The sequence below is a fragment of the Chlamydotis macqueenii genome, chromosome 6 (assembly GCF_036417535.1).
Source record: "Chlamydotis macqueenii isolate bChlMac1 chromosome 6, bChlMac1.mat, whole genome shotgun sequence".
Lineage (NCBI taxonomy): Eukaryota > Metazoa > Chordata > Aves > Otidiformes > Otididae > Chlamydotis > Chlamydotis macqueenii.
Genome location: NC_141561.1, coordinates 43559282 through 43585337, shown reverse-complemented (window position 1 = coordinate 43585337; position 26056 = coordinate 43559282). Strand labels below are relative to the sequence as shown.

The 26056-nt window shown below is 56.6% G+C and overlaps 1 protein-coding gene across 1 annotated transcript in view; it reads right to left on the bottom strand.

The window, feature by feature from the left end:
- Positions 1 to 2786: 2786 nt before the first annotated feature.
- LOC147600341 (axonemal central pair apparatus protein HYDIN-like) overlaps positions 2787 to 26056 on the bottom strand; it is a 39626-nt gene continuing 16356 nt past the window's right edge. Inside the window, exons 14-42 of the mRNA XM_086751231.1 lie at positions 25627 to 25754; positions 25327 to 25518; positions 24791 to 24940; positions 23890 to 24129; positions 23443 to 23611; positions 22715 to 22900; positions 21699 to 21875; positions 20885 to 21061; positions 19518 to 19711; positions 18627 to 18779; positions 18144 to 18327; positions 17545 to 17686; positions 16132 to 16282; positions 14956 to 15369; positions 14626 to 14853; positions 13931 to 14143; positions 13467 to 13669; positions 13107 to 13289; positions 12741 to 12860; positions 12209 to 12368; positions 11927 to 12103; positions 11605 to 11799; positions 10570 to 10677; positions 9650 to 10231; positions 5030 to 5095; positions 3792 to 4455; positions 3478 to 3691; positions 3043 to 3252; positions 2787 to 2931 (exon numbers count right to left, since the gene is read on the bottom strand). Of these exons, the coding sequence (XP_086607357.1) occupies positions 2787 to 2931; positions 3043 to 3252; positions 3478 to 3691; positions 3792 to 4455; positions 5030 to 5095; positions 9650 to 10231; positions 10570 to 10677; positions 11605 to 11799; positions 11927 to 12103; positions 12209 to 12368; positions 12741 to 12860; positions 13107 to 13289; positions 13467 to 13669; positions 13931 to 14143; positions 14626 to 14853; positions 14956 to 15369; positions 16132 to 16282; positions 17545 to 17686; positions 18144 to 18327; positions 18627 to 18779; positions 19518 to 19711; positions 20885 to 21061; positions 21699 to 21875; positions 22715 to 22900; positions 23443 to 23611; positions 23890 to 24129; positions 24791 to 24940; positions 25327 to 25518; positions 25627 to 25754 (6125 nt within the window). The remainder of the gene's footprint in view (positions 2932 to 3042; positions 3253 to 3477; positions 3692 to 3791; positions 4456 to 5029; positions 5096 to 9649; positions 10232 to 10569; positions 10678 to 11604; positions 11800 to 11926; positions 12104 to 12208; positions 12369 to 12740; positions 12861 to 13106; positions 13290 to 13466; positions 13670 to 13930; positions 14144 to 14625; positions 14854 to 14955; positions 15370 to 16131; positions 16283 to 17544; positions 17687 to 18143; positions 18328 to 18626; positions 18780 to 19517; positions 19712 to 20884; positions 21062 to 21698; positions 21876 to 22714; positions 22901 to 23442; positions 23612 to 23889; positions 24130 to 24790; positions 24941 to 25326; positions 25519 to 25626; positions 25755 to 26056) is intronic.

Sequence of the window (26056 nt, the reverse complement as noted above, 5' to 3'; positions counted from 1 at the left end):
GCGCTGAGCCGGCGTCTGGTTGTTCACGGCAGGAATGGTCATGGCAAACCGCTTCGTCTCTTCTGGATGTAGAGGAATGCTGAAAAAACAGTCTTTCAGGCCAATCACAAGACATTGCCAATCTTGGGGTAACATTGATGGAAGAGGTAAGCCTGGTTGCAACGCCCCCATTGCCTCCATGGTGGCATTGACCCCTCTCAAGTCGTGGAGAAGTCGCCACTTACCAGATTTCTTTTTTATGATGAATACCGGGCTGTTCCAGGAGCTAGTTGATGGTATTAAATGCCCCTGCTGCACTTCTCTTTGTACAAGGTCCCATAGGGCAGTCAATTTTTCTTGGGGTAGGGGCCACTGAGGAATCCACAGAGGGTCATCCGATCGCCATTGCAGACGCCAACAAGGGATGTCCCCAGCGGCCCCCACGAAAACCCTGCGGAGGACCAAGATGTATGACAGTGCCAGCACCGACCATGGCGTCCTTGCCCAAAAGGGTGATCGGTATGCTCAGAACATAAGGACGCAATGGGCCGGAGGTGCGTGACACCCCGCCATCCTCCCACCGCAGGGTGAGGGGCAGAGCACTATGATGAGCCACGGATTTTCCTCCCACGCCCCCCACCGTTACTGATCCCGTGTCCAAAGGCCAATCTCGGGGCCAGTCAGTAGTTGAGATGGTAGTCACGTCAGCCCCAGTGTCTACCAAGAAGGTGATCGTAGCTTGAGCAGGTTTGTGGTGTCGTGAACCTACCAGAGAAACCTGAACCTGTACCTTGGGTCGAGTAGTCATGTCAAATGTCAGTGCAATCAAGGGTAAGGGTTTTTTCTCTTGAGTCTCTGTATGCAGGGATGTAACTGCCACCCTCTGTCCATCGGTTTTTTGTGGTGGTATTTCATACCCCTGTTCAAGAGCCGTATGTCCCGCCACCCATGCCCCGGCCTCAACTTGATTGGTGAGGGGCCCTAGTGTAGAGGAGCCACCCCCCACCTGGGCTGCCTTTGTTGCTATTCTTGCTCGGGTTCGGGCCCCGCCCACGGGCCCGTCCATGCGGCTGCTTGTGGGGTCCAGGCGTTTTGCCGGGCAGGCGACCCCTTGTTCCGTCCGGCCCCCCCATTTCCCTGATCACCTCGGAACCTCTGCGGACACTCTCGTGCTCGATGAGGGCCTCCACACACCCAGCAAACGATGTTTCCTCGTCCTTTCTTCTTTGGGCACTCCTTTACTCGGTGACCTGCTTTTCCACAATTAAAACAAGTACCCCCCCCCCCCCCCGCTGGAGCCAGTCAACTGCGCTGCAAAAGCTTGCAAGGCCTCAGCTAGCGGTGCTGTTTCCTATGTGCGACCAAATTCGCACCCTCGCTGGATGATATCCCTCACACTAGCCGTAGCCAGGAGCGCTGCAAGAGCTTGCGTGTACGCCGCTAAGCAGCTTGTACGCAAGCAGTCTCGCACTAGCACTTCCTGTGCAGCTGCTGGGAAAGAGGACCCTGCTATTGCAGTTTGCACTCTGTCTGCGAAGTGGCCGAAAGTCTCATTTGAGCCTTGTCTTATATGGAGATAACTCGGTGTCCCTGAGAGCACAGCATTCATACGCTCAAAGGCTTGTCGCCCGAGCCCAGCTGCAGCAATCAGCACAGGAAGTGGCAACTCAACTTGATCTTGCGGAGCGAGCCAGGGTCCCGTGCCTAGCAACATATCTATGTGGGCCCCATAAATGGGATGGTCTGGCTCATCTCTCGCCTGCAATAGCAGCTTTTCCCCTTCCTCTCGCAGCATCTGCTCCCAGATGGGGACTTGAGCAGGAGTAAGGCAAGCACGAGCGCATTGTCGCCAATCAAATATTAATGGGCCGCCCATGGCGATGGTGTCCAACAGCAGTTGTGCAGAGGGTCCCATGATACGCCCTTCTGTCACAGCTTTCCGCAACTGCATTAAAAGCTTGTAATCAAGCGGATTCCAAGCACGGTTTCCCCCTGGTTGGATCAGCCCTGGATATGCCGTTCGCGCTGGCCCCTCCTCAGGCTGCAGCGTGCAATCAGCAAGCACGCACTCCCGTGCGGTGATCGTCCAGCGTTCTGCTGCTGCTCGCTTCCTGTCCTTATTCGGTGCCCCCTCTTTGCACACCAAGCGCTTCATTTCTTCTCGTAACTCCTCTACCTTTTCCTCAAGCCTTTTCTCTCTTCCCTCTTTCTCCTGTATTTCTTCCCTTGCTCGCTCTGGGAGCAGCGCCTTATCCTTTCGCCCTGCTGTCGGTACCCCATATGGCGGGGGCACTGAAGAGGGGACTCGTCCCCTTGGCTCCGGAGCCGGTGCCCTCTGGAGGCGCCTCGGGAATCCGGACCAATCCCCCTTTTCCCAAACCCCAGTACGCACCACCACCCTCTCTTCCCCACATCTGACACTCAGACGGCGCTGAAGGGCCAGAGGGGAGCATGTGGAGCGGCACTGTAAATGGCTCCAGTAACGGCTCTCCGGCCCCCCTCCCGCCATCTTCTTCCCCGCCGCCATTTTCTTTTCCCTCCACGACTTTAGCTGGGACGCAAACCTTCTCACAATTTGTTCCCCCACCCTGTTCCTCCTTACTTCCGCCTTACTGCGCGCCTCCCTCACCAATGCTGGCCTGCCTTATCACGTCGGGGTCACCAATCGTCGCCTCTCGATCGGCAGCACGGCTTAGGCGCCCGTCCGTCTGCGCAACTCCCTACGCAGGTACACAAGAGACGGACACATGGTGTCTAGCTCTGAATGCCAGTTTACTGCTGCGTCACAAAGCCTTATATACCCCCCGCTACTCGTACACCCGACCGCCCCCTGACCCTGTGATCCCTAGGTCCGCCCCCTGGTGCTCGCAGGCACCTCCCACCCGCCTGGCCCTGTATCCCGCAGTCAGCATCGCCGCCACCACTTGCTCCTTGTTGCAGCCACCTTCTGCCCTGCACTCCAAGAGGTGGGGGAGCTTGTTGAGGGAGGTGGTCAAGCGGGGGACACTGGCAACATCGGGGACAGCGTCCTCAGCATTCCCCAGCCCCGCTGCCCCCACTCACTCCTTGAGGCAGCTGCCCTCCGCCACGTACTCAGAGAGGTCGAGGAGCTCAGCGAGGGCCTCGGCAGTCAAGCTGGCGACATTGGCAGTCAAGGCGGTGTCCTGGCTGTCCCCTCGCTGCGTCTCAACAGCTTGGTCCTGGGGGCAGTCGCCAACCACCACGTCCCCCGAGAAGTTGTGGTGCTCAGGAAGGAAAGCAGTGCTGGCGAGGCTGTTGGGGAAAAGCAGGACGTGAGGGACGGTGCCCTGGCTGTCCCCCAGCCCTGCCAGTGCCACTTGCTCCTGTGGGCAGCTGCACTCAGCCACATACTTGGAGAGGTCGGGGAGCTCCTTGAGGAAGGCGGTAAAGTCGGGGACATGAGGGATGGTGTCCTTGCTGTCCCCCAGGCCTGCCAGCACCACTCATTCTTGATGGCAGCCGCCCTCCGCCCCGTACTGGGAGAGGTCGGGGAGCTCGTGGAGGAAAGCGGCCAAGCTGGGGCTGCCGGGGACACTGGGGACAGTGTCCTCAGGGTGCGCAGCGTGGGGTCGGCTGAGCGTGTTGTTGCTGGTGGCGTGCGCTGGCTGCTCCAGAAAGGGCTGGGTGAGAGCGGCTGGCCCCTTCTCGGGCACATGAGCAGGCTTGCCCAAAACTTCCAGCGTGCTCAGTGCTGCAGGAAAAGCAAACACAGCCGAGCCAGCCGCGGGGCGATGCAAGCTTTCCTGGGCTTGGCCACCCGCCTGCAGGCTCCGTCACCCCGCAAAGCTCACCCTGGGGCTTTGCTGTGGTTCTGCCAGTGGGCAGAGCGAGGACAGGCTGGCGTGGGCTGGCGGCAGGGACGCTGTTCTTGGTGGTCTCCCCGTCCTCGCTGGAGGCCTGTGATGGCTTCTGGGTGCTGCCGGGCAGGGTGCGGAGCGCAGGGGGGCCCTGCACCCAATGCTGAGCTGCAGGGCGGCAGGGTGGCGGGGGCCCGTGGCAGGCAGCGATATGCAGCGGGCAGGAGCCTGTGGGGTAGAGGGGCTCCCCCTGCACCACAGCCCACAGCCCCAGCCCCGTCGGCTGGTGGGACACCAGTGTCCCCCTCACCACCTGCTGTTCCCAGCCATGGGCACGGGGACAGGAAGCAGGCATGGAGGGGAGCTGCACCACGGGAGGGAGCTGCCAGCTTTCGGGGAGCTGCTGCAACTTCCCCACGGCCCCCAGGGGCCCTGGCACCCCGTGCCAGACGCTGGCCTGTGGCACCTGGTAGGTGACGGGGTGGACCTGGGCAGGCTTACAGGACCCCGGCAGCTCTGGAACAGAGGGCAGCACACAGGCGGGGACCGGCGGCGGCACGCCCGGAACCATGAAGCTCACACCGGGCACCTTGGGCGGCATCGACAGCTGGAGAGGGAGCTTCTCTGTGGGGGAAGCAAAGCGGGGCGATGGGGTGAGCTGTTGGCAGGTGGGTCCGACAGGGGGTTACCTGGAGGGCAGGAGCCCCAGGAGGAGCTGGAGCCTGCTGCTGTACCTGCCATGGCAGCTGGTCAGAGTCAGGTTTCTGGGGGACAACCAGCCTGCATCCCTATGGCGAACACTGCGCCAGCACCTGCTTCAGCCAGCCTTGCTAGGGTTTGACTTTTCCTACCACAGCAACTCCCCAGCTCAAGGATTTCCTGTCCCGCTGATGATTTCCTGTCCCCAGTGCTCATTTCCCATCCCCACAATGGATTCCCAACCCAGCCATGACTTCTCAGCCCTGTCACGGTTTCCTACTCCAACAGTCTCCCATCCCCACCATTTCCCACCCCAAGGGTGATTTTTGCGGGGAGGTGAATTTTCTGTCCAAGGGGAAGGGATGGGGCCAGCACCCGTGGCCTGGCCATGCCCACCTTTGTGTGCTGCTCCCTCCTGCCCTGGCAGTGGGGATGGGGCTGGTTTTGGCACTTTTGAGGTTTTGTGACCCTGTCCCTCTCTGCCCCAGTGGGGCAACTGCTGTTCACAGCTGTGGTGGAACTGGTGCCGGTACTGTGCGGACACGATGGGAGCTGTCACAAAAATGCGACAGCTGGCCCGTGCCATCCAAGCAGAGAGGCTGGGGCGCAAAGTACGGCATCACAAGAGGAATTCTTGCAGTTGTGCATCTGAATGCGCGCCCACACTCTGCTTGTTCTGCAAAGCAACTCCAATTCTGTGGCATCGTCAGCCGATTCTTTCTTGATCCAGGCATCCCTGGAGTCGCTCTTGCTGCAGTTCCCTGTCTCTGCTGCCAGAGAAGGGCTCAGGCACCTGGGAGTTGTCCTTGTCTCTCTTCTGGTAGAGACCTGAAGCAGCTTGCCCCCAGAACAGACCTTCTTGTGCAGAGAAAGCCCTAAAAATGTAGAGCAAGTGCTTGGACCCTCTTGGACCCAGAGAATGAATTGTCTGGCTCCTCTGAGAACCTCGTGCTGCAAACATTTCTGAACCTAACAAGGATGTGTATCCTGAAGGATTGTTTGTCCTGGCCAGAGTAACAGGGTTGCTTAAAACTGGGACCCTCATGCAAACAAGTAGAGGAAGTTGTCGGTCCTTGGTTTTTACTTTTTTGGGCAGGTGAGTGTCTGCGTTCCTTCTTGTCCTCATCTCCCTGACCTTTACCGGTTTTCCATAAAATACGTCAGAATATAGATGTGGAGAGCTGACTGACCCTACTCTCTTCTTGCTGTCTGAATCCCATCCTGACCTCCTGAGGCATTTATTTAGCAGGCTGGAACAGTCTCATGCCCTAGCTGCAGCTCCCCGGCCGTGCCTTGACCTGCAGCCGTTCCTCTCACAGAAATCCTTCACAACAGGCAGGCAGACGCCTCTCAGGGTCTCTTCACATCTCATTCCCATCTCATCTCCTCTCCGCTCCTTGCAGCCGGGCCGGGCCGAGTCAGGCCCAGACGCCGCCCGACGGGAGGCCAGAGGGTGAGGGGTGCAGGGCTCGTGCCTCCGCCTCCCTGCCCCCGCTCAGCTCCTTCACATCTTCTCTTTTTTTTTTTTTTTTTTTTTTCCCCCTTCTTAAATACGTTATCGCAGAGGCGTTATCACGGAACATTCTGGTACCAATTGGCTAGGCCCTGGCCAGCAGCAGGTCCGCCCTAGGCCCGGCCGAGTCCTCTGGACAAGGGGGAAACTTCTAGAAGCTTCTTAGAGCAGCTGCCAGCGTAGTCCCCCCTCACTAAACAAAACCAGAACAGAACGTGGCACAGCACGGGAAGAGAGAATTTGCTCAATACCTGCTCAGACAGAGAGAGAGCTGAGTTGCTTTGTGCTCAGTGGTTTGGCTTGGCTTTCAACACCAACTATGGACACTCAAAAACGGGCAGGCAGGCTAGCATCTTAGGATCTATCCAAATTCAAATAAGGTTTATCATCACCAGCGGGCAGTGTCTAAGTTGACTGGAAGGACTGAAGAAGTCCGTTTTTGAGGTCTGTAGCAGCAAAACGCAGACATCCACATTTTCCCTTTCCTTTCTAACCTGCCATTCCCGATGTTTTAGGCGCTGTTTTTGTACGGTTATATTGGGAACACAAACATTTCATAGAACTGTTTGTGAGTTTGAATACAATTCTGAGCATTGCCATTTCCCTGTCATTCAGTAAAACCACATGCAACGCTATTTCCACCAAAAGCAACCTGACAGTCCTTCTCACAGGCCCTTCCAACCCAGCCCTCATGTCAAAGACCTTTGAATGAGACTTCCAAACTCCTTGCACCAACAGCCAATGCGGACAGTCTAGAGCATCTCTAAAATCAGCTTCACTGAACACTGCCTGCAGTGTAAAGACTTCCCCAACAAAGACCTTCCAGCTGGAAGGAAATTCAGGTATCTGAGCAGTATTTCTTGCGTCATCTCCTACGTCTGTGTCCTGGTTTCAGCAGGGATGGAGTTAATTTTCGTCTCAGTAGCTGGTGTGCTTTGGATTTCATCTGTGAAGACTGTTGGCAAAAACACTCTGATGATAGGAGCTGTTGTGAAGGAGACCACGGACACTGTCTGGCTTGCCAAGTCTCGTTAAAGTCTCGTTAACGTGCAGATGTGGGAAGCTGGGCAGAAGACAGACAGAATAACTGGCCCAAGCTGGCCAAAGAGAGTATTCCATGCCATGAACGTCATCCTCAGCATAAAAGTGGGGGTTGCCCATGGGAGGGGGCATCCATTCGGGCATTCCATTCTGGCATGCACCCTTGGCATCCATCTTCTTTCCCCCTCTCTTGCTTGCTGGCATCGTTCCCTCTCCCTTGCTGGCTTGCTCTCCCCCTTTGCTTGCTGCTCGGTGTCCTTTCGTGATCGCTGCTCGGCTGTGTTGGTCATTCGGACATCGGGTGGTGAGAAATCCTACACTGTCCATTTTGTATATTTTGTAGATATTAATATCCTTATATTCTGTTATCCTTGTAGTTTTTAGTATTTCAGTAAACTGTTTTTATCTCAACCCACAAGTCTTCCTTTCTTCCCAGCTTCTCTCCCCCATCCCACTGGGCAGGGGGAGGGTGAGTGAGAAGCTGTGTGGTGACTTGGGCTAAACCACCACACTCTAGGACACAGAAGGGTTTCCCCCAGCTCCCGAATCTGGAGCTCGCTTCCAAAGCAGGAAGGCAATGAAAAAAACACTTGGCATGAATAATTGCAATCAAAATTCGTTAGCAAGCAGTCTCAAGATAGATCAGAAAGCCGAGCCACAGCCCATCAGCTGGAACCCTTGTCAGTGCAGCAGAGCCAACCCTGAGGAAAAAGGCACACAGCTTCTTCTGAAGAATACCAATCCGTGACGGCAAGCGCTGAGAATGAAAACGTTTGGGTAAGGATTAATAACAGGCTAGCAGATAAAAGTCCAGTGTGTGACAGGCTTGTCCTACCAGAGTGGCTGTCACGGCCAGGAGAAACTGCAGATCCTCCAGACAAAGCCCTTGCTGTTCAAGGAGCTTACAGCCACCGCACAAGGGGACCTGGACTGTCACACACGGTGACAAGGCCAAGGGAGCTGCGTGCAGGCCTCCCACGCGCGGCTTGGACCACGTTTGCAACTGAAGTCTCTCTCTGAACCAGGAAACAGCAACGGTAAAGACCGTCCAAGAAGGTGGGAACCCAGCACCACTCCCGCTGAACAGGCTGTTCCCGTGCCCCTGTAGCTGTCGCTCACCAAGGACGGACCCTCACGGCAAGACGAGGGAGCCGTGGCTCCGGAGAATGAACTCTCAAACCTCCCCAGACTTCTCCCTCCTCTGCCTCACACGTTTGTTCCATGTTTGGTACAGAAACCCAGAAACAGAAACATGTAAAACCTGCACTCATTTGCCGGCCAAATGAAAATATGCAATAGCCAGGCAAAACAACATCCCTTCATCTACTCAGAAAAATACAGATATCCTTCAAAACAAAAGCGCACTTGGATGAGCTGCACAGCAAAAGCTGTTCGGTCCTGGGGATTTCCACACACGCAAACACGAACACACCCGTGTGCACAAGAAAGGCGGCACACAACTGGTGAACTGCTTGTTGGGGTGGCTGTGCCCCAAAGCCTTTTCTAAAGGACTGTTAGCAAGGAACGGCTGGCACACCCCGTCAGCTGCGTGTTCTGTTGGCCTCTCCTGGCTGGTGGAAAGGGTTCCTGCGCTTGAATGTCTCCTGAAGGTCCTGCTGGGTGTAAGCGTCTACAGCCACCGGCTCATTCTGTTAGCAAATTTCATTCTTAAGAGCTGAAGCCAGCTCTGCTCCCATCAGGAGTCACAAGAGAGGGCTCGATGGCAATCCAAACTCTTGCCTAACGAGTGAGCACTGAACAGCCGCGGGCTGAGCGCAGCGCTGGCAGAAACGGCTCCGTTTGATCCTTCTGTCAGTGCCTGAAGGGCACAAAGAACTGGAACTCGGGAGATCAGCACGGCATTCGTGGGGATAGTTGCACAAATGAGATGGGAAAACCATTACCAGCCTTTGGCAAGGAAATTTGATCTCAGTCTTCACTCAGTAACGTGCTAAAAACCCCTGAAGAGACCGACACGCAAAGGCTACAAGTGATGTTGAGAGGCTGTGTTTTCAACTGGGAAAAGGGGGCAAGTGCTGACAAACAAACCCATTTCATACCACCCAGAACGGTAAGGCAAGGCACCCAGGATTGGCCCCGCTTCACCATGAAGGACTAACATGCTGAAAAGCAACCATAAATCAACGAGATCTCAAAAGACAGTTTTTCGGGATGGTCACAGGAAGCAATAGGGCTCTGGGGCTTCCGCTACCGGTCAACCCTTGCTGCCAGGGAGTCAAGGACTTGGTGTTATTCTGCATCCCAGCGCACCCAGCTCAGCTGCCAGAAATCAAGGTGTGTTTTTCTTTGCTCTGATTTTCTACATGGGCAATATTAATCTCTGGCCGCTAAGTCCCAAATTGTTTCTCTATTAGAATGCAACTCTGCAACATACTCTACTTTTACAACCACTAATTTGATGGATCCAGCTTAAATTAAGATGAATAGACACCAATGAGAACTCTTTTAATAGACTATGGGTGAGGGGCAGCTTTGTCCAGGGACCTCCCAAGGGGGCACAGGTCACTGGGGAGGGGGGAGGCCCCTGAGGTGGTAGACCCAGGAGATGCCTGCCCCTCCCCGGGCAGGAGAGCAGCACCTTGCTGGTGAAAGGGGCCTCGTCAGCGTACAGGCCGCCCTCCAAGGAGATGGTGATGGAGGCGGTCTTCCTGGCACGCCAGCTCTCAGGGCCCCTGATGGTGAAGGCCAGGTGCTCCACTGGGTCTGGAAAGGCCAGGGGCTGCGGGAAGAGGTTTTTGAAGGGGACGGAGGTAGTGGTGCCGCCGGCTGTGATGGTGAGGGGTCCCTGTGCCTTGGGCAGGAGGATGAGGCCGAAGAGGGATACGCCGGACTCCCCACCAAGCTGGGGGAAAAGCTGCAGCTTGGACCTGCCTTTGCACACTTGGCGGGGCCTGGAGGTCACCTTCATGCTCTTCTCGGACCTCCTCTGGCTGGCACGGGCCATGCTGATGGTGAGGGGTCCCTGGGCCTTGGGCAGGAGGATGAGGCCGAAGAGGGATACGCCGGACTCCCCACCAAGCCGGATAGAGAGCTGCAGCCCGGCCCTGGCTCTGCACACTTGGTGGGGCTTGGAGGTCACCTCCATGCTCTTCTCTGACCTCCTCTGGCTGGCACGGGCCATGCTGATGGTTTTCGCTGACTGGAAGTTGGCCCAGTTGTTCTGCAGAGGAGAGAGAAGAGACAGTGGAGGGGCTGATCACCAAAGCAGAGCCAGCAGCTCGGGAAGGAACCGCTGGTCCCCTGCCATCATGCTGGCTGGGGTCCCTTTCCCTTGCCCATCACCCACCTGTACCCTCCCACCCCTCACACCACAGCCCTGGGGAGTGCTCGTGATGAATGGCCATAGGGGCTGCTGCCCAAACGTGCCCAGCAGGGACAACCCCGCACCCAAATGCTGGGGGACCTCAGCGCCCAGCTCTGGCAGCAGTGGAGAAGTGCTTTGGTTGCCCATCTGCAAAGGCACTGCCATGCACCCGCATTACTTTGTTTCGGGGGCACCCCCTGACCTTGAGAAACGCTGGTGCTCAGAGCAGGCTCGCAGGCCTCTGCAGAGATCTTGATGTTTTCGGTCTGAACGACCCCCAAGATGTCTTCTGCATCTGAAACCTGAGGTGACAAGAAACAAGCACTGCTTAGCCCCTTCTCCTCCATTCTTTTGCTAGACAATATCTGAGTCCTTGTCTCTACAGGCTGCTTCCCCCATGGCCTCCCCTGCGTGACAAGCGCTGTGAGCACACAAGCTTTCCTAACCTGTTCATCTCCTGGGCTGACCGAGCGGGGTTCTGCCGCAGTAAGAAACCCTGTCAGCCCAACTCTTCTCTCCGCCAGCAGCCGCGTGGCTGCTAAAGCACCCTGGGAAGCAAAGGGATCTTAAAGCCACCACAAGCGTGAGGTGTCCCAGAGCAGGGGGCATCGACAACCAACCCTCTCCTCTTCAATCACCCAGCGTCCTCACTGAAATGCATCCCCGAAACCATGGGGAACAGCCTCCCAGGGCGAGAGTTTGTCGCTCTCTGTCAAGAGCCCCAGACAGAGGCCAGGACGGGTGCAGCGAGCATGCCAAAGTCTGGACAACCCAAGGACAGCGTTCAACCTGGCACAGCAGCAAGGTGGTTGTAGCGCGGGCTCAGGGCGCAGCCTCATAACCCAGCCGTAAGCCCTGCAGAGGCAGCGGCTGGTTTTCTGGGGTGACATGGATGCCCGGGGATGCAGCGCGTGTGCTGGCAAACCCAGCTGGAGGCAGCAGAAGCTGGGGTCGTAGCACCCCTGTCCCTGTCAGGCCCATCTCTTCCTGACTCCCCAATATACTTGCCCCATGGAGCTCAGCTACCAGGGCACCCGAGCAGTCACTTCGTCCCCAAGAGCCCCTTGCTGCTAAGGGCACGGCCCCCCAGCAGTGCAGGAAGGAAAGAATCTCTGGAAGCTCATCCTTTTGCCCTCTTTGCAGGGTACCCTTCAAGCAGCCTCCATCCCTAAGAGCACAGGGCTGATCACTCTGCCCTGCTCTGCCAGGGAGGGCACAGTCCCCCTCACCTCCAGCTGGATGGTCTTCAGAATGCTGAGAGCCTTTGTGGCCTTGAAACGCAGCTGCACAGCAAACTCCGTGTGGGGACCCACGATGCCGCTGTCTTCTGACACCGAGAAGTCCTCGCCCAGGTCTTCCAGCCCAATGAGCCGCCAGGCCACGGGCAGCGGTGTGCGGTTTTGCAGGGCCAGGGTCTCATTGTCCTTCCTGCAGACAAAAAGAGACACTCAGCACCAGCTGCTTGATGGGCATGTTAGTCTTGCAGTTGAATGGAACTTGGAGCAGCCCTGGCTGACAGCTCTCGTCCCCGGCGAGGGGCTGTGGGGTGACTGACCTGGGCAGAAGCAGCGTGTTGAACGACAGCTCCTTGGGGCTGACCCCCAGCTCCACCTGCACCCCCTGGCAGCACAGGCGGAAGACCACCGGCTCTGGGTTCCCCTGAACGCAGCAGATGAGCTTGTCTTCCACCAGGCCGGCTGAAGTGGGGTACGCCCAAACGCTCAGCTCCTAGCCCCGTCCCCGCAAGAACAAACACACAAGAGCATTCAGTCAGCAAGAGAAACAGCTCCTGGGCACTGCCACCGCTGCCTGTCCTACCTGCCTGTCTCCTACCTGCTTCTCGTTCGGTTGCAGCCTCATGCTGGGAGGCTCTAAAAGGAACGTGCTCTCCTGGAGATCGCGCTCAAAGGAGAAATGCACCTCTGCTTCCAAGGGGCTGACGTTCAGGATGGTTATCTTCTCGCAGTTGCTGGGATAGCGCAGCTCCTTGTACCTGTCCACAAAAGGGGAAAAGGCTGCAGAGGAGATGCCAGGACCACAGCCTTGATCACATCTTGAGGAAAGCACCGTGTCCGGGCAGCGGCAGGCTGCACTGGAAGACCATGTTCCCACGAGCAGGCTAAGAAAAAGGATCACTTTGGGGCACATTGCACGGAATATGGGTTCATCCTTGCGTTGCTTTGATGTCTGCCCCTATACTTGGTGCCTCCATGCCAGAGGTGTGACGATGCAGTCACGCACTCAAAGAGCGTTTTACAAAATCTAAGTGGAAAGGCACCTGGAAAAATAACAGTATGCCAGGCACATGGCTTCTTCCGCCTTCTGTGTGAGCATCAGCTGCTAACTCAGGGCTGGGAGCACGTACCCGTCTCTTGGCTTCCCACACAGCAGCGGTCCAAAGTGGAAAACACCCGTGTCCATGACATACTTCTTGGAGATGATGTCCTCATCCTCCTTGCTCTCCCTCTGGTGGGGAAACACCAGCCTGGGGAGAGAAACAGGGAATGAGGAGCTGTGAGATGCTCCTAGGTAGGAAACCTGGTCAGAAAGCCATAACCCTTCTGGGTGGCTGAGGTACCAGGACTGGTTCCCAGCTCCAAGCACGGGAAGATGCTGGGCTGCTCAGGCAGCACGCTGTGCCCAAGCCAGAAGGTCACAGGGGTACAAGGGGCAGCCCTGGCTCTGAGTTCAGGGGGAGCCATGCGTGAGGGCTCCCACGCGCCAGCCTTACCGCGGGTCCTGGCTGATGGCGGGATACAGGCAGGTGCCCCTGCAGGGCAGCTGGTACAGACGCTTTGTCCCCAGGATCTCAAAATGCAGCGTCTGCTCAAACTGGCCCAGTTCCGTGGAGCTGAAGTGGACCTTCAGTTGCACCTCACCGTGGGCAGGCACTATCCACCGACAGCTGCTCAGCCTGGCAATTAAAAAGGAGATTTCAAACACTGGGAAGAAGCAAATGAGGAACGGAGGGTTGTGGACTTGCCATGCCATGGAGGCACCGGCCGAGGGTGGCTGCAGAGCTGGAGATGAGGGACCTTGTCTGGCGAGATGGCTGCGAAGCAGAGGGGTCACCTCCTGCCTCACAGCTCACCTGACAGGTCTCCCTGGGGATGGAACCGTGTCCACATCACTTTGGTCCAACCTGGGAGGACATGTGGGTGCTCCTGTGTCCGGCCTCTGGAGATCTCTGCTGCCCCGGCTGGAGCTGCGCTTCTTCCTCAGAGTCTCCGGGCTACCCACAGCTTTCTCCTTCCTCGACCGCCCCCTTGTTGGAGTGACCTGTTTCTTGGAGGTCTTAACAGCAAGGGGAGAGAGAGAAGAGAGAGAGAGGTCAGACCTGCCTGGAGACATCCCACCCTGGAAAGAAATCTGTGGCTCTTTTCTCTCATGATAAAGAACCATCCTATTTTTCAGCAGAGACAGCACAGCTGTCTCTTTTGGACAGACAGAAGGGATGCCTGCAGACACGTGGCCCCGTCATGATTTGACCGCCCTTCCACAGTGATTCTTTTCCATCTCGCCTGCCCCCATGCAGCCTGGCCCCTGCCCTGAAACCTTCACTGCGGGCACAGCGGGGGCATCCACGACACTTACAGTCGCCGCCTGTTCTCCTTCCGCAACAGCACCTTCTGGCACAACAAGCTGGAAGTGCTGTAGGGCTTCTCCTGCTGCAGGGGCCGTTCGCTTCTCCGGGTAGCGGATCACGGAGTACAAAGCAGGAGGGGGAATGGGAGGCCCAGAGGGACCCAGTCCCAGCTCATCCAAGATCTAAAGCAGAAGAGAAAACTCTCTTTATACTCCCATCACCTTCAACCTCCCACTTCCTTAAAGGCACTGAGCTTTTGGCAATGGGGTTTTTAAAATTATTATTTCTAGGGAGTACAGTGCTTTTTTATGCCCAGTGGGGTGGGCAGGCTCCAGAGCAGTGCCAGGACCTACAGCTGAGACCTAGAGAGAAATCTCTCCTCTGAGTGACTCAGCTGAAGGCAACACCGACCATGAGCTGCCCTGCCCTGGAACCATCTGGAATGATTTCCACACTGGGAAACTGAACGGACAGGATGCTTGAAGAGAGAGCACTCCCGCTTTGCACCCGTCTGAGGGATGGTGAGAACCTCTCCAGCCACGGGGCTGCTCCGGAGCCGTTGTGGAACAGTGGCCTGGACAAGGCTCTGTGCCCTTGTCCGTGGGACACAATGCACCAGGGCAGAGCATGGCAGGCTCAGCACCTGAGCTTCACAGGGCTTTACCTGCTCTGCCACTGGCAGCTTGCTGCTCTCCAGGATCTTCCTGGTCACATCTTCTGAGCCCAGTGCTTCGATGGTCAAGCAGGGCACCCTGCCACGCTGGCCTCGGCCTGACCCTTCTGCACCTTCCCCTTCCAGCTCAGATAACGCGGAGTCCTCAAGAGCCTCCAGATTTTTTAGCCGCTCCTTCTTCGTGCGCTTCTTCTCCACGCGCTCTTTCTTGGAGCAATCCTTCTCCACGCGCTCTTTCTTCACACCCTCTTTCTCCAGGCGCTCTTTCTTCACAGACTCCTCCAGGCGCTCTTTCTTCCTGCACTCCTTTTCCAGTGTCACCCGATTCTCTTTCCCTCTGTTTTGCTGGCTCCTGTGGCTCAAGGCAGGCTGGCGCCGGGCTTCTGCTTTGTGCCGCACCTCCGCTTGGTTCAGAGGGGACAGCAGGATACCCTGAACCCTGTCCCAGAATGACAAGATATGCGCCACATACTTCTGCGATGCCTCATAGATCTTAAACCTCAGGGCCAAGTTCTCGCTGTCACTCAGAGCCCCCTGTTCTGCGTCTGAGTGTTGCACACGCACGGCTGGGCAGGCATCCATCAGGGAAACCTTGCTCTGCTTTCTCTTCTCTTCCTTGTCACTCCCAACAGCGCCTGAGTGCTTCTTTACAGATCCTCTCTTGTCTACCCCTTTGGTGGCATCCAACTGGTTGCTGGTGGAAATGCTGGTGTTGCTGGCGGATGCGTTCGTGTTCTGGGCAGGAGGAGCAGGAAAAAGCAGTGAGCATTTCAAAGCACCAACTCAGATGCTGCAGGGCAGTGATGATCTTTGCAACAGCACCCCAAGCCTCGCCTGAGACCTGTGCTGGGTGCTCCACAAATCCCAATCCAGAACACAGCTGGTACCCAGGGTAGCTCAACTGAAACCAAACTCCCCAGTGCCAGACTGATGGGGAGTCCTGCCCACCAGATGAAAAGTAGAAAAGCTTCTCCGAACCAAACCGGGAAATTAAAACACCTCCGTACTCCTGTGCAGTCCTCTGGGCTCCATTCTGGTGTGCTGAGCGTCCCTGTGCCTGGCTGACCCTTGAGGAAGTCTGGTTGAATACCTAAGGCCTGGCGGGATCTCCTGCCAGGCATGTAGCAAAAGACACCCCATCCCAGACGGATCATGGCCCAGAGGTGTAAGTCATGTGCAGAGTGGGGAGAAATGCTGGACTAAAACTATCTAGGGCTTCACAGTGAATGTCTGGAGTTATGTGAAGCCAAGACTCAAAGGCAGCATGATCCCACAAGAGCAGCTCGCCAGCAAACCCATGGGAAAACATCCCTGGCGAAGCAGCAGCATGAGCAAACACCGGCTCTTGTTTCCCAGCACAACCCCACGTGTTACTCACTGAGGCCCATTCCTGGGCCCAGCGCCGCGTGTGGCTGCTGGCTTCTCGGGGAATGGTACAGCTCCGTGGGAAGAAGCTCCCCAGGGCTTTTACTCATCTCTACAAACACAGCCACCCACCTGTCTGACTCCAGGCTGCATTTTCTTCCCTGAAGCGTTAACTTGGTCTTTTCCAAGCTCGCTCCTACTCCTCTTGGAATTCTCCAGCTCTTGTTCCTCCTTCAGGGGTTCCAGCTCCTGACGGTGCTTTTCGTCAGGCTGCTTCATCGCCCTTCAGGAAGCCAAACAGAAAACAGCCCTGTGAGTCACCACCAGAAATGTGGGCTCGCTGCAATCCCAGCTGGCCCTGCACGCCATTCATTGACCCTGAGGCCAGACAGAACTCTTAGGCCATCGCCATGGACTTCCCTCAACCTGGGGAGCCTGGGAACATCCAAAGGGTGGCAAGGTGAGAGGGGTCCTCCAGGGCCAGCCAAATCTAGGCTTTGCTGTCCTAAAGTCTAAATTGTGCTGCTTCTCCAATCAGGTCCACCTGGACCCCTCCAGCACACTGCCAAGGACGGATCCACCATCTCTGCGCACTGATGCCAGAAGCCCTCTCTTGCTCTCCCAGTTTCAACCAGCTCACAAATCACTAACGCCTCCTTATCCCTGCGCCAACACCTACGAGGCTTATCCAGCCCTTCTCCCTGGGCATAGCCTGCTCCTTACTGAGGACACTCACATCAGTCAGAAAGCAAAGGTAACTCCCCTCCTGCAAAACAGGCTCTCATCAACCAGGCTTCCTGCTGGAACCCAGCCGTCACCACGGGAAACTTGTGCCGTCTCTCCTGGAAATCAAGATTGGAAGCAGCCCTAGCCATCTCCTCCCAGAGCAACAAACTGGGGCCTGTGCTGACAGAAAAGCTGAAACGCATGCTCACTTGAAGCAGGTCCCCCTCCCAGTTTGACACTTCCCCTGTGCATCCTCCTGGACAGGGCTGCTTTGCTGGATCACAGCTTCTCCCAGGCGCCCCTGCTGCTGCAGGCGAAGGGGAGCCGAAGAGACACCAGCTTCTATGGCTGGCGGCGCTCAGTCAGGAAAACCCTGGGAGATCAGCGTTGCACGGGCTTCACCTACAGCAGGACTGCTCTCTACACCAAGGCAGCACAGCTGCACCTCACACCAGCCCACACCACAGCCCCTCTGGTTTGGTGAGGAAGGGGGATGAAGAAGATGGCCATCAACAGCATTAACTCAGAGACACTTGTGGGTGCAGCGGCAAGGCAAGCACAGAGCCCAGCTGCCTGCAGCCAGCGTCTACGCCAGAGGGCTCACTGCTGAATCGGAGAGAAGATGTTCTCTTCTCTCCCAGCGCAAAGTCCCTCCCCTGTTGGGAGCCAGGGAGGTGGAACTGGCCATCCTTGTGCGGCTTGGAATAGACACTTTTGGCGTTTGCTCTGAAAGCCCTCTTAGCTCAACCAAGGTCTCTGGAGCAGGGAAGGCCCTGAGGGACACTATCCTGGGGAGTTGTCCATGGAAGGCTTACAGACCTCCTCCTCCTCTCACGCCGGGCTTGTAGGAGCCTCTGATTAAATTGAGTTTTCTGTTCCTCCATGAGGGCATCGTACTCGTCCTCATCCATCTCCCAGAGACGTGCTTCCTCCCTCCTGGCAGCTTCTTCCCGCTCCCGTTCTTCAGCACAGACCAGAGGTGAAACCATTAGCCACTGCAAGTTCTGGCGGAGCTGCAAGGATTCACAGCTCTGTCCCGACCCAGCCTATCATCCTGCCAGGCCATCCTGGGGAGCTCATATCCCTGCTCCAGCGTTCAGAGAATCCCCCAAACTGTCGCCTGTACCTTGCCTGGCTCACGTGCACCAGCGCTGTGGACAGCTGGAGGGTGGGTAGTTACTGAGCCACAACAGCTTGCACTTGAGCCCAAGCTTTAATGGCAGAGACCAAGGGGAATCTTACAGCCTCAGCTCTGCTGTGTTTAAGCAACTGTGAGCTGAGTGCTGGCTACACTGAGGCAAAAGGCGGAAGGATTCATAAAACCGTTTCTTACAAGCTCTGCTGGTGACACAGATACACACGGGTAAGGTTGAGGGCTTGAGAGAAGATTGGAAAGGCGCGGAGATGAAGATTCTTACCTTCCTGCTCTTTCGCGGCTGTCTCCCTGGCTTTCAAAGAAGCATAATCCCGGAACAGGTTCACAAAATAGATGTGAGGCCGATTTCCCACAGCTTTGAGCAGGCAGAGGAGCGCAGATGCCGTGCTGCATGCAAAGCAGGTCTCCAGGCCATCAAACACCACTCCCTGGAAGCAGTCGCTCAGCTGTGAATCAAGTGGCAAAGGAAGAGAAAGTCAGCGATGGCACGCGTTGGGCTCTCAGCTACTCAGTCAGCCCAAACGGCAAAGGGCAGCGCGTCGTCGTTCCAAGAGCATCGGCTCAGACAAGCTCTGATCTTTCCCTGCGCTCTGCCGGCTTTTAGCATCTGCAGCTTGACCCAGGCGTGCCTGCACGCAGCCCAGGACTTCTCCAACAGCAGATACAGATCCCCTCCTCTGCAAACTGTACCTCACCGCCTGTCTCTCTGTAGCAGGAACGTATCATTTGCCCCCACCCCACGTACCTGCAGCCTTTCCGAGAGGATGGCCACCAGCAAGTCCTCAGGCAGCACGCAGCTCATCAAGCCCAGCTCTCCGGCTGCGCTGTCACTGATGCTCAGCCATCGCTGCGCAGGAACGCAGGGAAGGGCTGTGCTGAGCTCAGAACTCAATGAGCCCTGCAACATTGAACACCACGAGAGAAATAAACCACCTTGGAACCCCCTGAACATTTCCAGCTGCTGGGCTTGCAGCTCAGGTCTCTCGCTCGCAAGACAATAGACCCAAAGGGCAGGCCAGCAGCTCCAGGGGACAACCCTGGGGGGTCACATCCCTTGGCCACAAGAGACCCAAGCTTGCAAGCCCCTGGCACAGCGTCCCACAGCTTTGCTCACCACCTGCAGCCACTTTGCCAACAAACCATACGACTCAGTCGAGTTTTTCTGGCAGAACACAGGTTTTTGTTCCCACCCCACGCCATCCCCAACCTGCCCAGCTGCCTCTCTGCACTATCGTTCCCCACACCAGGCTCTGGGTGACACAGAGCCCCGCCACGGTAAGCAGCCCCTGCACTTTTAACAAGGCCTGTAGCGACAGGAAAACACGTAACGGTTTTACACTCAAAGAGGGGACATTCAAACTAGACAGAAGGAAGACATTTTTCATGATGAGAGCGCTGGAACATCGGAACAGGTTGTCCAGAGAGGTGGTGGATGCCCCATCCCTGGAATCATTCAAGGCCAGGTTGGACGGGGCTCTGAGCAACCTGATGTGGTTGGAGATGTCCCTGCTCCCTGCAGGGGGTTGGGCTGGGTGGCCTTTAAAGGTCCCCTCCCGCCCAAACCCCTCTAAGATTCTATGATTCTCAAAGGCAACAGAAAGGTGCCATGCACTAAGCTGTGCCGATCACGCTTCACCCGGGAGCCTGTCAGGTCCATTACATGCTGTTTCTGGGACAGGCGCTCCTTTTTCTTTGTCTTGGCCGCTGCAGAGCTTTGGGAACCGACAGACTGCAGGCTGACTTTGTTGGCAGAGGGCGACTGGCTCCTGTCTGGGCTGCGCTTGCCATGGGCCCGGAACTGCCGGCGGCGGGAGGCATCTGCGTTTTGACCTGTGGAGGGGACAAACGGCTCAGTGGGGCTGGCGACGGGCGCTGTGGGGAGCAAGCAGGCACCTCGCACCTCCATGAGCACAGCCTTGTGCCCTGGTAGGGACACAGCACTTGTCCCCCAGCCTGCCTGGCACTGGCAGCACTGCTCCCAGAAGCAGCTCCCTCCCTGCTTCTCTTATTAGCACGAGAAAGCACACCACCTGAAACTAGATTGGAAAGCTAGAGAGCTTTTAATTCACAGCCCTGTGTCCGTCCCAACAAACGTGCACACAAGTAACACCTTTTCCACAGTCACTCCCCCTATGGGTCAAGCCAAGGATTTGTCCTCCAGGACTATTGTTTCTGTACCTTGCCCCCATCCTACATTCTCAGATAGAGACCGTAACACGCAGCCCTGCCCCAGCTGCATCACCCATCTCTGCTGGAGCTAAATCCTCCACATGGGATAACCCCACCGGGGACCCAGGCCCTTCTTCCTTCCACCAGCTCCCAACCCAGCCAAGTTCAAAGCTGAGCAACGCAAAACTGCCCCCACCACAGACAGGGTCTGGCCTCACCCTGCAGAGCTTGGGGCACCAGCTGCCCAATAAAGTTTCCTTAAAGTCTCCGGTCTCACAACGGAGAACAGCACAACTGGCACCAGCTGCCTAACCTGACAGCCTGTATAGGAACATCTCTGGAGAAAAGAGCTCATCTGCAGCATCTCTCTCATCTGAAACTGCCCCAGAAGGTGATCCTTCCCTTCCTCTCATGTTTGTGAAGCCACACTCAAAGTCAGTCGTCTAATGCTTCATGAGCCACTTTAGAGACCTTTTTCCTTCTTAAAGTGGGCAGCAGTTCTGCCTGACGGCCCTGAGGAGCAAGCTGGATTCAGCTTTGAGGAAACAGGAGAACTCTCAGTAAGACACAAACAAGTGTGCTTCACTGCTCCTAGAAAAAGGAACCCGTGCCAAGAAGCTCAGGAGCAGGAAAAGTGCCCCTGCCGGATCCCGGAAAATGGAGAATTTTTTTAATACCCAGAGATGTTTGAAGAAACGGCTTTGCATTTCTACACGCTGCAGCCATGTTCCCCAAGAGACCCAAGGGCTGTCAAGCTGCTTCTCTGGAGCAAGGGAGGTGGATGGTCATGGTGGGTTTCTGAAGCGCTGCTGGGGGTCCAGCGTTTCTCCTTACCCGCACGCTCTGTCTCCTTGCGGCTCTTCTGCTCGATGGCAGCCCTGATGCACAGCTCCTGGGCACACAGCCCTGCTGAGCTGCTCCTCTTCGAGATGGCTTCCTCCACCACGGCATCGATGGACAAGCAGGCAGCGCCATAGTATTTGGACAGCGCGACCGCTGCCGTGGTCTTGCCTTGAGAGAGAGGAAGACTGCTTGGTGACACTTGCACATGAGGCATTGTCAGGGACAGGCTCTGGAAATGCCCCAAAAAGTATTTCACATTTTCAAGGGCAGGGGGAAAGCACGTGCCCCTTAAGGAGAGACCATGAGGGAGGCAGCCTGAGCATGGTTAGAAATGTGGATCATCTCCACCTCATCTTCAGCTGAGGACTTTGTCCCTTGTGGTGACCTCAACCCTGGGCCAGAACACTGCTTCCAGCCCTGTCCCACCACCACTCAGACTATTATTCGCTAGCCTGTGCTGCTCGCTGCTGTCTCAGGCAACCTCTGGGCACACTTTGAGGGTCAGTGTGGGCTAGGGACTGCTCCCACGAGGCAACATGGACCCGAGGCACTGTGGTCCCACAAAGCAACAGGAACATGGCCACACTGCTTGCGGGAATGAGAGCCCAGCTCCTAGCAGGGACACAAGATGAGCCACACCACCTGCATCAGCTAGGCGAAGGCCTGAGGCTGCTTCATGTACCAGCAGAGCTGTGGCTCACCTTGCTTCACTGCACTTGGTCAACCAAGCACCATGGTCCACCAGGAGATATATGTCTCTCCTGCTGCCCCCCATCCTGGCAGCCACGGCCTGCCGCTCACGTACCTGTCAGGGGTGCCCCATGGACGATGACGACGATCCCTCTCCGGTTTCGGGCTGCGCGCCCTTCTGCAGAGAGATCGATGCCAAGGTGGCGGGCAATGGCCTTAGTGACAGGGCTGTTGTCCAGTTCTCCCGCTGCCTCCTTGCTGCTGGCGGTGCTTTGCTGATGCTCTCCTGTGCAGAAGCAGGTAGAAAAGTCGGTCTCCTGCCTACCTGTCATCCTGATCATCCTCCCATCCCCTCAGGTCCTGGGAGAGGAGACTGCTGAAACCAACGTCACACCCAAGATCTCACCATGCCCTTCCTTTAGACTTGTGCAGATCAGGGTCTGCCCTAGATGCTGGTGAAGGTGCCTCTTCAGGGTACAGGAAATGGGGTGGCAGAATGGGGTGGCAGAAAGAGAACAAAGCAAGCAGCCAGCAATGCCTGAAAGGCCTGGGCCAAATCTTTCATGAACTGTCGTCATGGGAGATTGGTCTCAGGTCCTGCTGAGTAAGGGGACACAGGCAGAACCAGGCATCTTACTCAGTCCCAAGGCAGATCGCAAGCTGAGGATCAAGCCATTATCCAAAAGCCGGATGCTTGAGGAATATTACTAGCAGGACATCTGGCCGGGCTCTGAATTCACCAGAACAGCATTTACAACGAGTTCCCACCTTTGACCTCAGGAGGTCACCAAAAGACAACTCAGCTTGCAATGCCACGTAGGACAGCGAGCGCCCTGCCCTGCCCTGCCTAGCAAAGGGAACAGCATCATCCTGATCCCAGCAGCTCCTGGGGGCAAACATGCTCATGTGGCAAAGCTGGGGAAAACCTCCCTGGCCTCTCCCTTGTCCCTGCCCCAGACTCCTCCCGGGATCCTGCAGACTTCCCAGAGAAGAGCGCATTCCGGGCCTACAGGAGTGAAGGTGGCCCCAGGCTGCAGGGAAGTGATGGAGCTGACACTCAAGTCCTCCACTGAGACCCCTTTGCCACAATGGACATAAACCAGGTGACGAGCTTAGGGTTGTTATCTGTCCCGCATCTTTTCTCAACGCCTTCCTCCTCCTCTTCTCCACATTCAGCTTTAGAGTCCACCTTGTTGGACTGGCTTTCATCAAAAATGGAGGAGGGAACGACCGAGCTGTGGGATGAGATGGTGTGAATGATCCCAGCAGAGTGCTTCCCTCCTTGAGCTGACAGAGACCGGACACTTTCAAAGTTTGCTCAGCAGGAAGGACACAGGGAGGGAAGAAGAGAGTGAACATGCTCAGGCATCTGCTCTTTGCCATTTGACACTTTGCGCAGCCACATGCAAAAGACACAAAATTGCCCAAGGAGGGAGACTCCCAAGGCACAGGGAAGTCTGTCCAGGCTCTGGCTGCCCTCAGGGGAATTTTGAGCTTGTGCTTTTGTTGCTGGGAAGAAACAAATCGGACATAGCCGGTGGTATTAGACCTGGTCCGACTGTCTGAAGAACTCATCCCATCCTACTCTTTGTGGATGAGGGACACAAGGGGACATCCTGACTACTGCCCCAGTCCACGGCAGGCAGATACGAGCTTGCTTTGGCTGCACTCAGGGCTGGCAGAGGATGCGTGTTACAAGCCACAGATTTCCACCTGGAAATTCCTCCACCAAGCTAGGGAATGGGAAGCTGCTAAAAGCATGGGCTTTCCATGGACAACGAGGTCATGGGGAGCTCAGGGTGTGTGGGCTGAGCTCCCTGCTGTGGCCACACTCAGGAGAGCCAATGCCAATCCCTCACCGTTGTCCTGGCCTGCTGGTTCCCCAGTCCTGGACTGTGCCTGCTCCTCTTCCAGCCTCTTCTGGTCCTCATAGTACTCCAGCACCTCTGGGGGCAGCTTCTCACCCGGGGCACGTGGTGGCAGCAACAAGGTGTTGTGGCGATCGTAATCCTTCAGCGTCCGCAGGATCTGTGTGCATAGGGAAAAAAAAACGTAGGTGGGATGTGATTCTTGACCTTCATCACACGAATAGACTCCCCAGCCAACCCATCTTCTCCCTCATTCCTTCCTCCCAACGGCACGGACTATCCAAGCCCCTACACACCTGCCAGCAGAGGTGGCCAACCCTGAAATGCCACCAGGCTTTGCCCTGGGGACTGCCTCCACCCCCCTGGCACGAGCCTGGGAAGGCTGGAGCGCTAGGAAGCGACGGGAGTGTGCGCATGGGACCAGACCTTCCCTCTCACCTGCTCCTCAGCAAGGTACTGCTGGTCGAACTCCAGGGAGTAAAACTCGATGGGGAAATCGCACGGGTTCTTCACCACCACTGTCCCCTCTGCCCCGTGGCTGCACGGCAGCGATGGTCCCAGCTCCAGCACCGAGGGGCTGAACTCCAGCTGTGGCTGCAGCCCATGCCCCGACATCTGCAGCTCGAGCTGCTGGCTGCTCTGGCAAATGTTAATCTTCACCTTGCTTCTGTAGGATTTCTGCAAAGAGAGAAGCACAGAAAGCTCCTCCATGAAGCCCCAGGTGACAGGGCCTCCCATTCAAGCCTTCCCCAAGGTCAGACTGCCTGGGAACATGCAGACAGGCTGGGCCAGGGCCATGGGGACTGCTGGCAGCACAGCACTGCAGGTGACTGTCCTGCCGTGCCCAGGAGGGTGTCTGGTGGCTGTTTTGTCTGCTGGTACCAGCAGCGGGATTAGCCTCGATGGGCCCTTCCAGCGTTATCCCCTGTGAGCACGCCACGTGCTCTGCACCAGGGCAATGCAGCCTGCAAATACGTCCTGGCAAGGGGGAAGATGATGGGAAAGAGGCAGAGTTCCCCATCATGCACCCACAGGTAGCCACACTGCAGTGCCCTGATGCTCGCTGTGCAAGCTCCCCATGGGGATTTCAAAGCCCCTCTCAGAAGGCTGTGCTGCAAGGGAAACCGAGGCACAGTGGGGACGGGGCTTGCAGAAAGCTCCATGTGGAGGTAGACCTCATCTCCTCCTCCCCACGCTGGGCTCTCGTTACCACACTGCCCTGACAGACCTCCTGGGGGTGAGTGAGCAGGATGAGTCCTGGTGTGCAGGGGAACCGCATATTTGTTTATCAGATGGACCTAAATTGGTCTATCAGGTGTTTCTGCCTCGCCAATCTCACCTCTTCCACAGGTGAAAACCTGACTTGCACGTGGCATCGCTGTCCTGGAGCGAGGACTCCAGCTGGGGGCAGCACCTCGAAGACACAGGGCTTGGCCTTCAACTCCTGGAGCAGCTTCCGATGCATGCGCACCGACAAACGTTTGTCCACCTGAGCACAGAAACCAATCGTGTGAGGTCTCCTTGGTCTGTGAGGACAGACTCTCGGTTCCTGCAGTGCTCTGAGATACTGTCATGGTGCTGCGAGCACCCACGTCCAAACCAGCCACAGCCACCACTGGCCTAGAACTGGAGGGAAAATGTGCAGGCAGGGTGCGCAGATGCACTGTCAGAAGAGGAGCAATGGGTGAAGCTGGCAAAGAAGTGAAGCATCAGCTAGTGAACAGGTGCAGGCAAACCAGATTTGCTCTGTACCTCTAAAGCTTCCTCAGGTGGGCTGTAGCCCAAGGGCTCAGGCAGCCACAGGCGCAGAAAGGGCAAGAGGGGCAAAGAAAGCCCAACCACGACGTTACGCGTTCCACGGAGTCTGTGCTTTACCTTCTTAACAGGCTCACTCCTGGTGGTGAACCATTTGCAGGGGACCTGGAGTGGATTGTGGAGCTGGATGGTTTCTTCCTGGCACTGTCCGCACTGGACAGTGGAGAACTCCACTGTATCCTTGGAGAGGCAGAGGGACGGCACAGCAACGTTGGCACGGAGACGGACGTGAAATGTGGGGCCCCCTGTTACCTAGTGAAGGACAGAGCATCCCGCTGAAAGCCCAGGTGACATCTGCTGCTGTCCCAAGCTGCCACCTGCCCTGAAAGGTGGTGAGGGAGGTGAGGAAGCATGCGGTACCTTGATGGGCAGGAGCACGTCCACCTCTCCCAGCGGCAGCTTGGCACTTTGTGGGTCGAAGCGCACCTCAAAAGTCTCTGTCTCCCAGCAGGGCAGACGTTTCACACGGGCAGGCTCCACACTGAAACCTTGAACAGATGAAAATAAAGCAGCTGAGAGGCACAACCCACATCAATGTGTCACAAGCGTCTTAAGGCCATACGAGTGTCCTGGCTGCTGGCTCTCTGAAGGACCCCTTGGCTTCTCCGGAGAAGCCTGCCACTCTTTCTCCCTTCTCACCACACACGGACAAAGGGTTTTCACAGCCAGAATCCAAGGTCCACACGGTAAAAAGGAAATCTATCATTTCAGGACCTCCAGCAATTTCTTCTTCAGGCATCCCACGGAAGGATGCACAGACCTCTCCAAAGGGGAATTTCCAACTAAGATC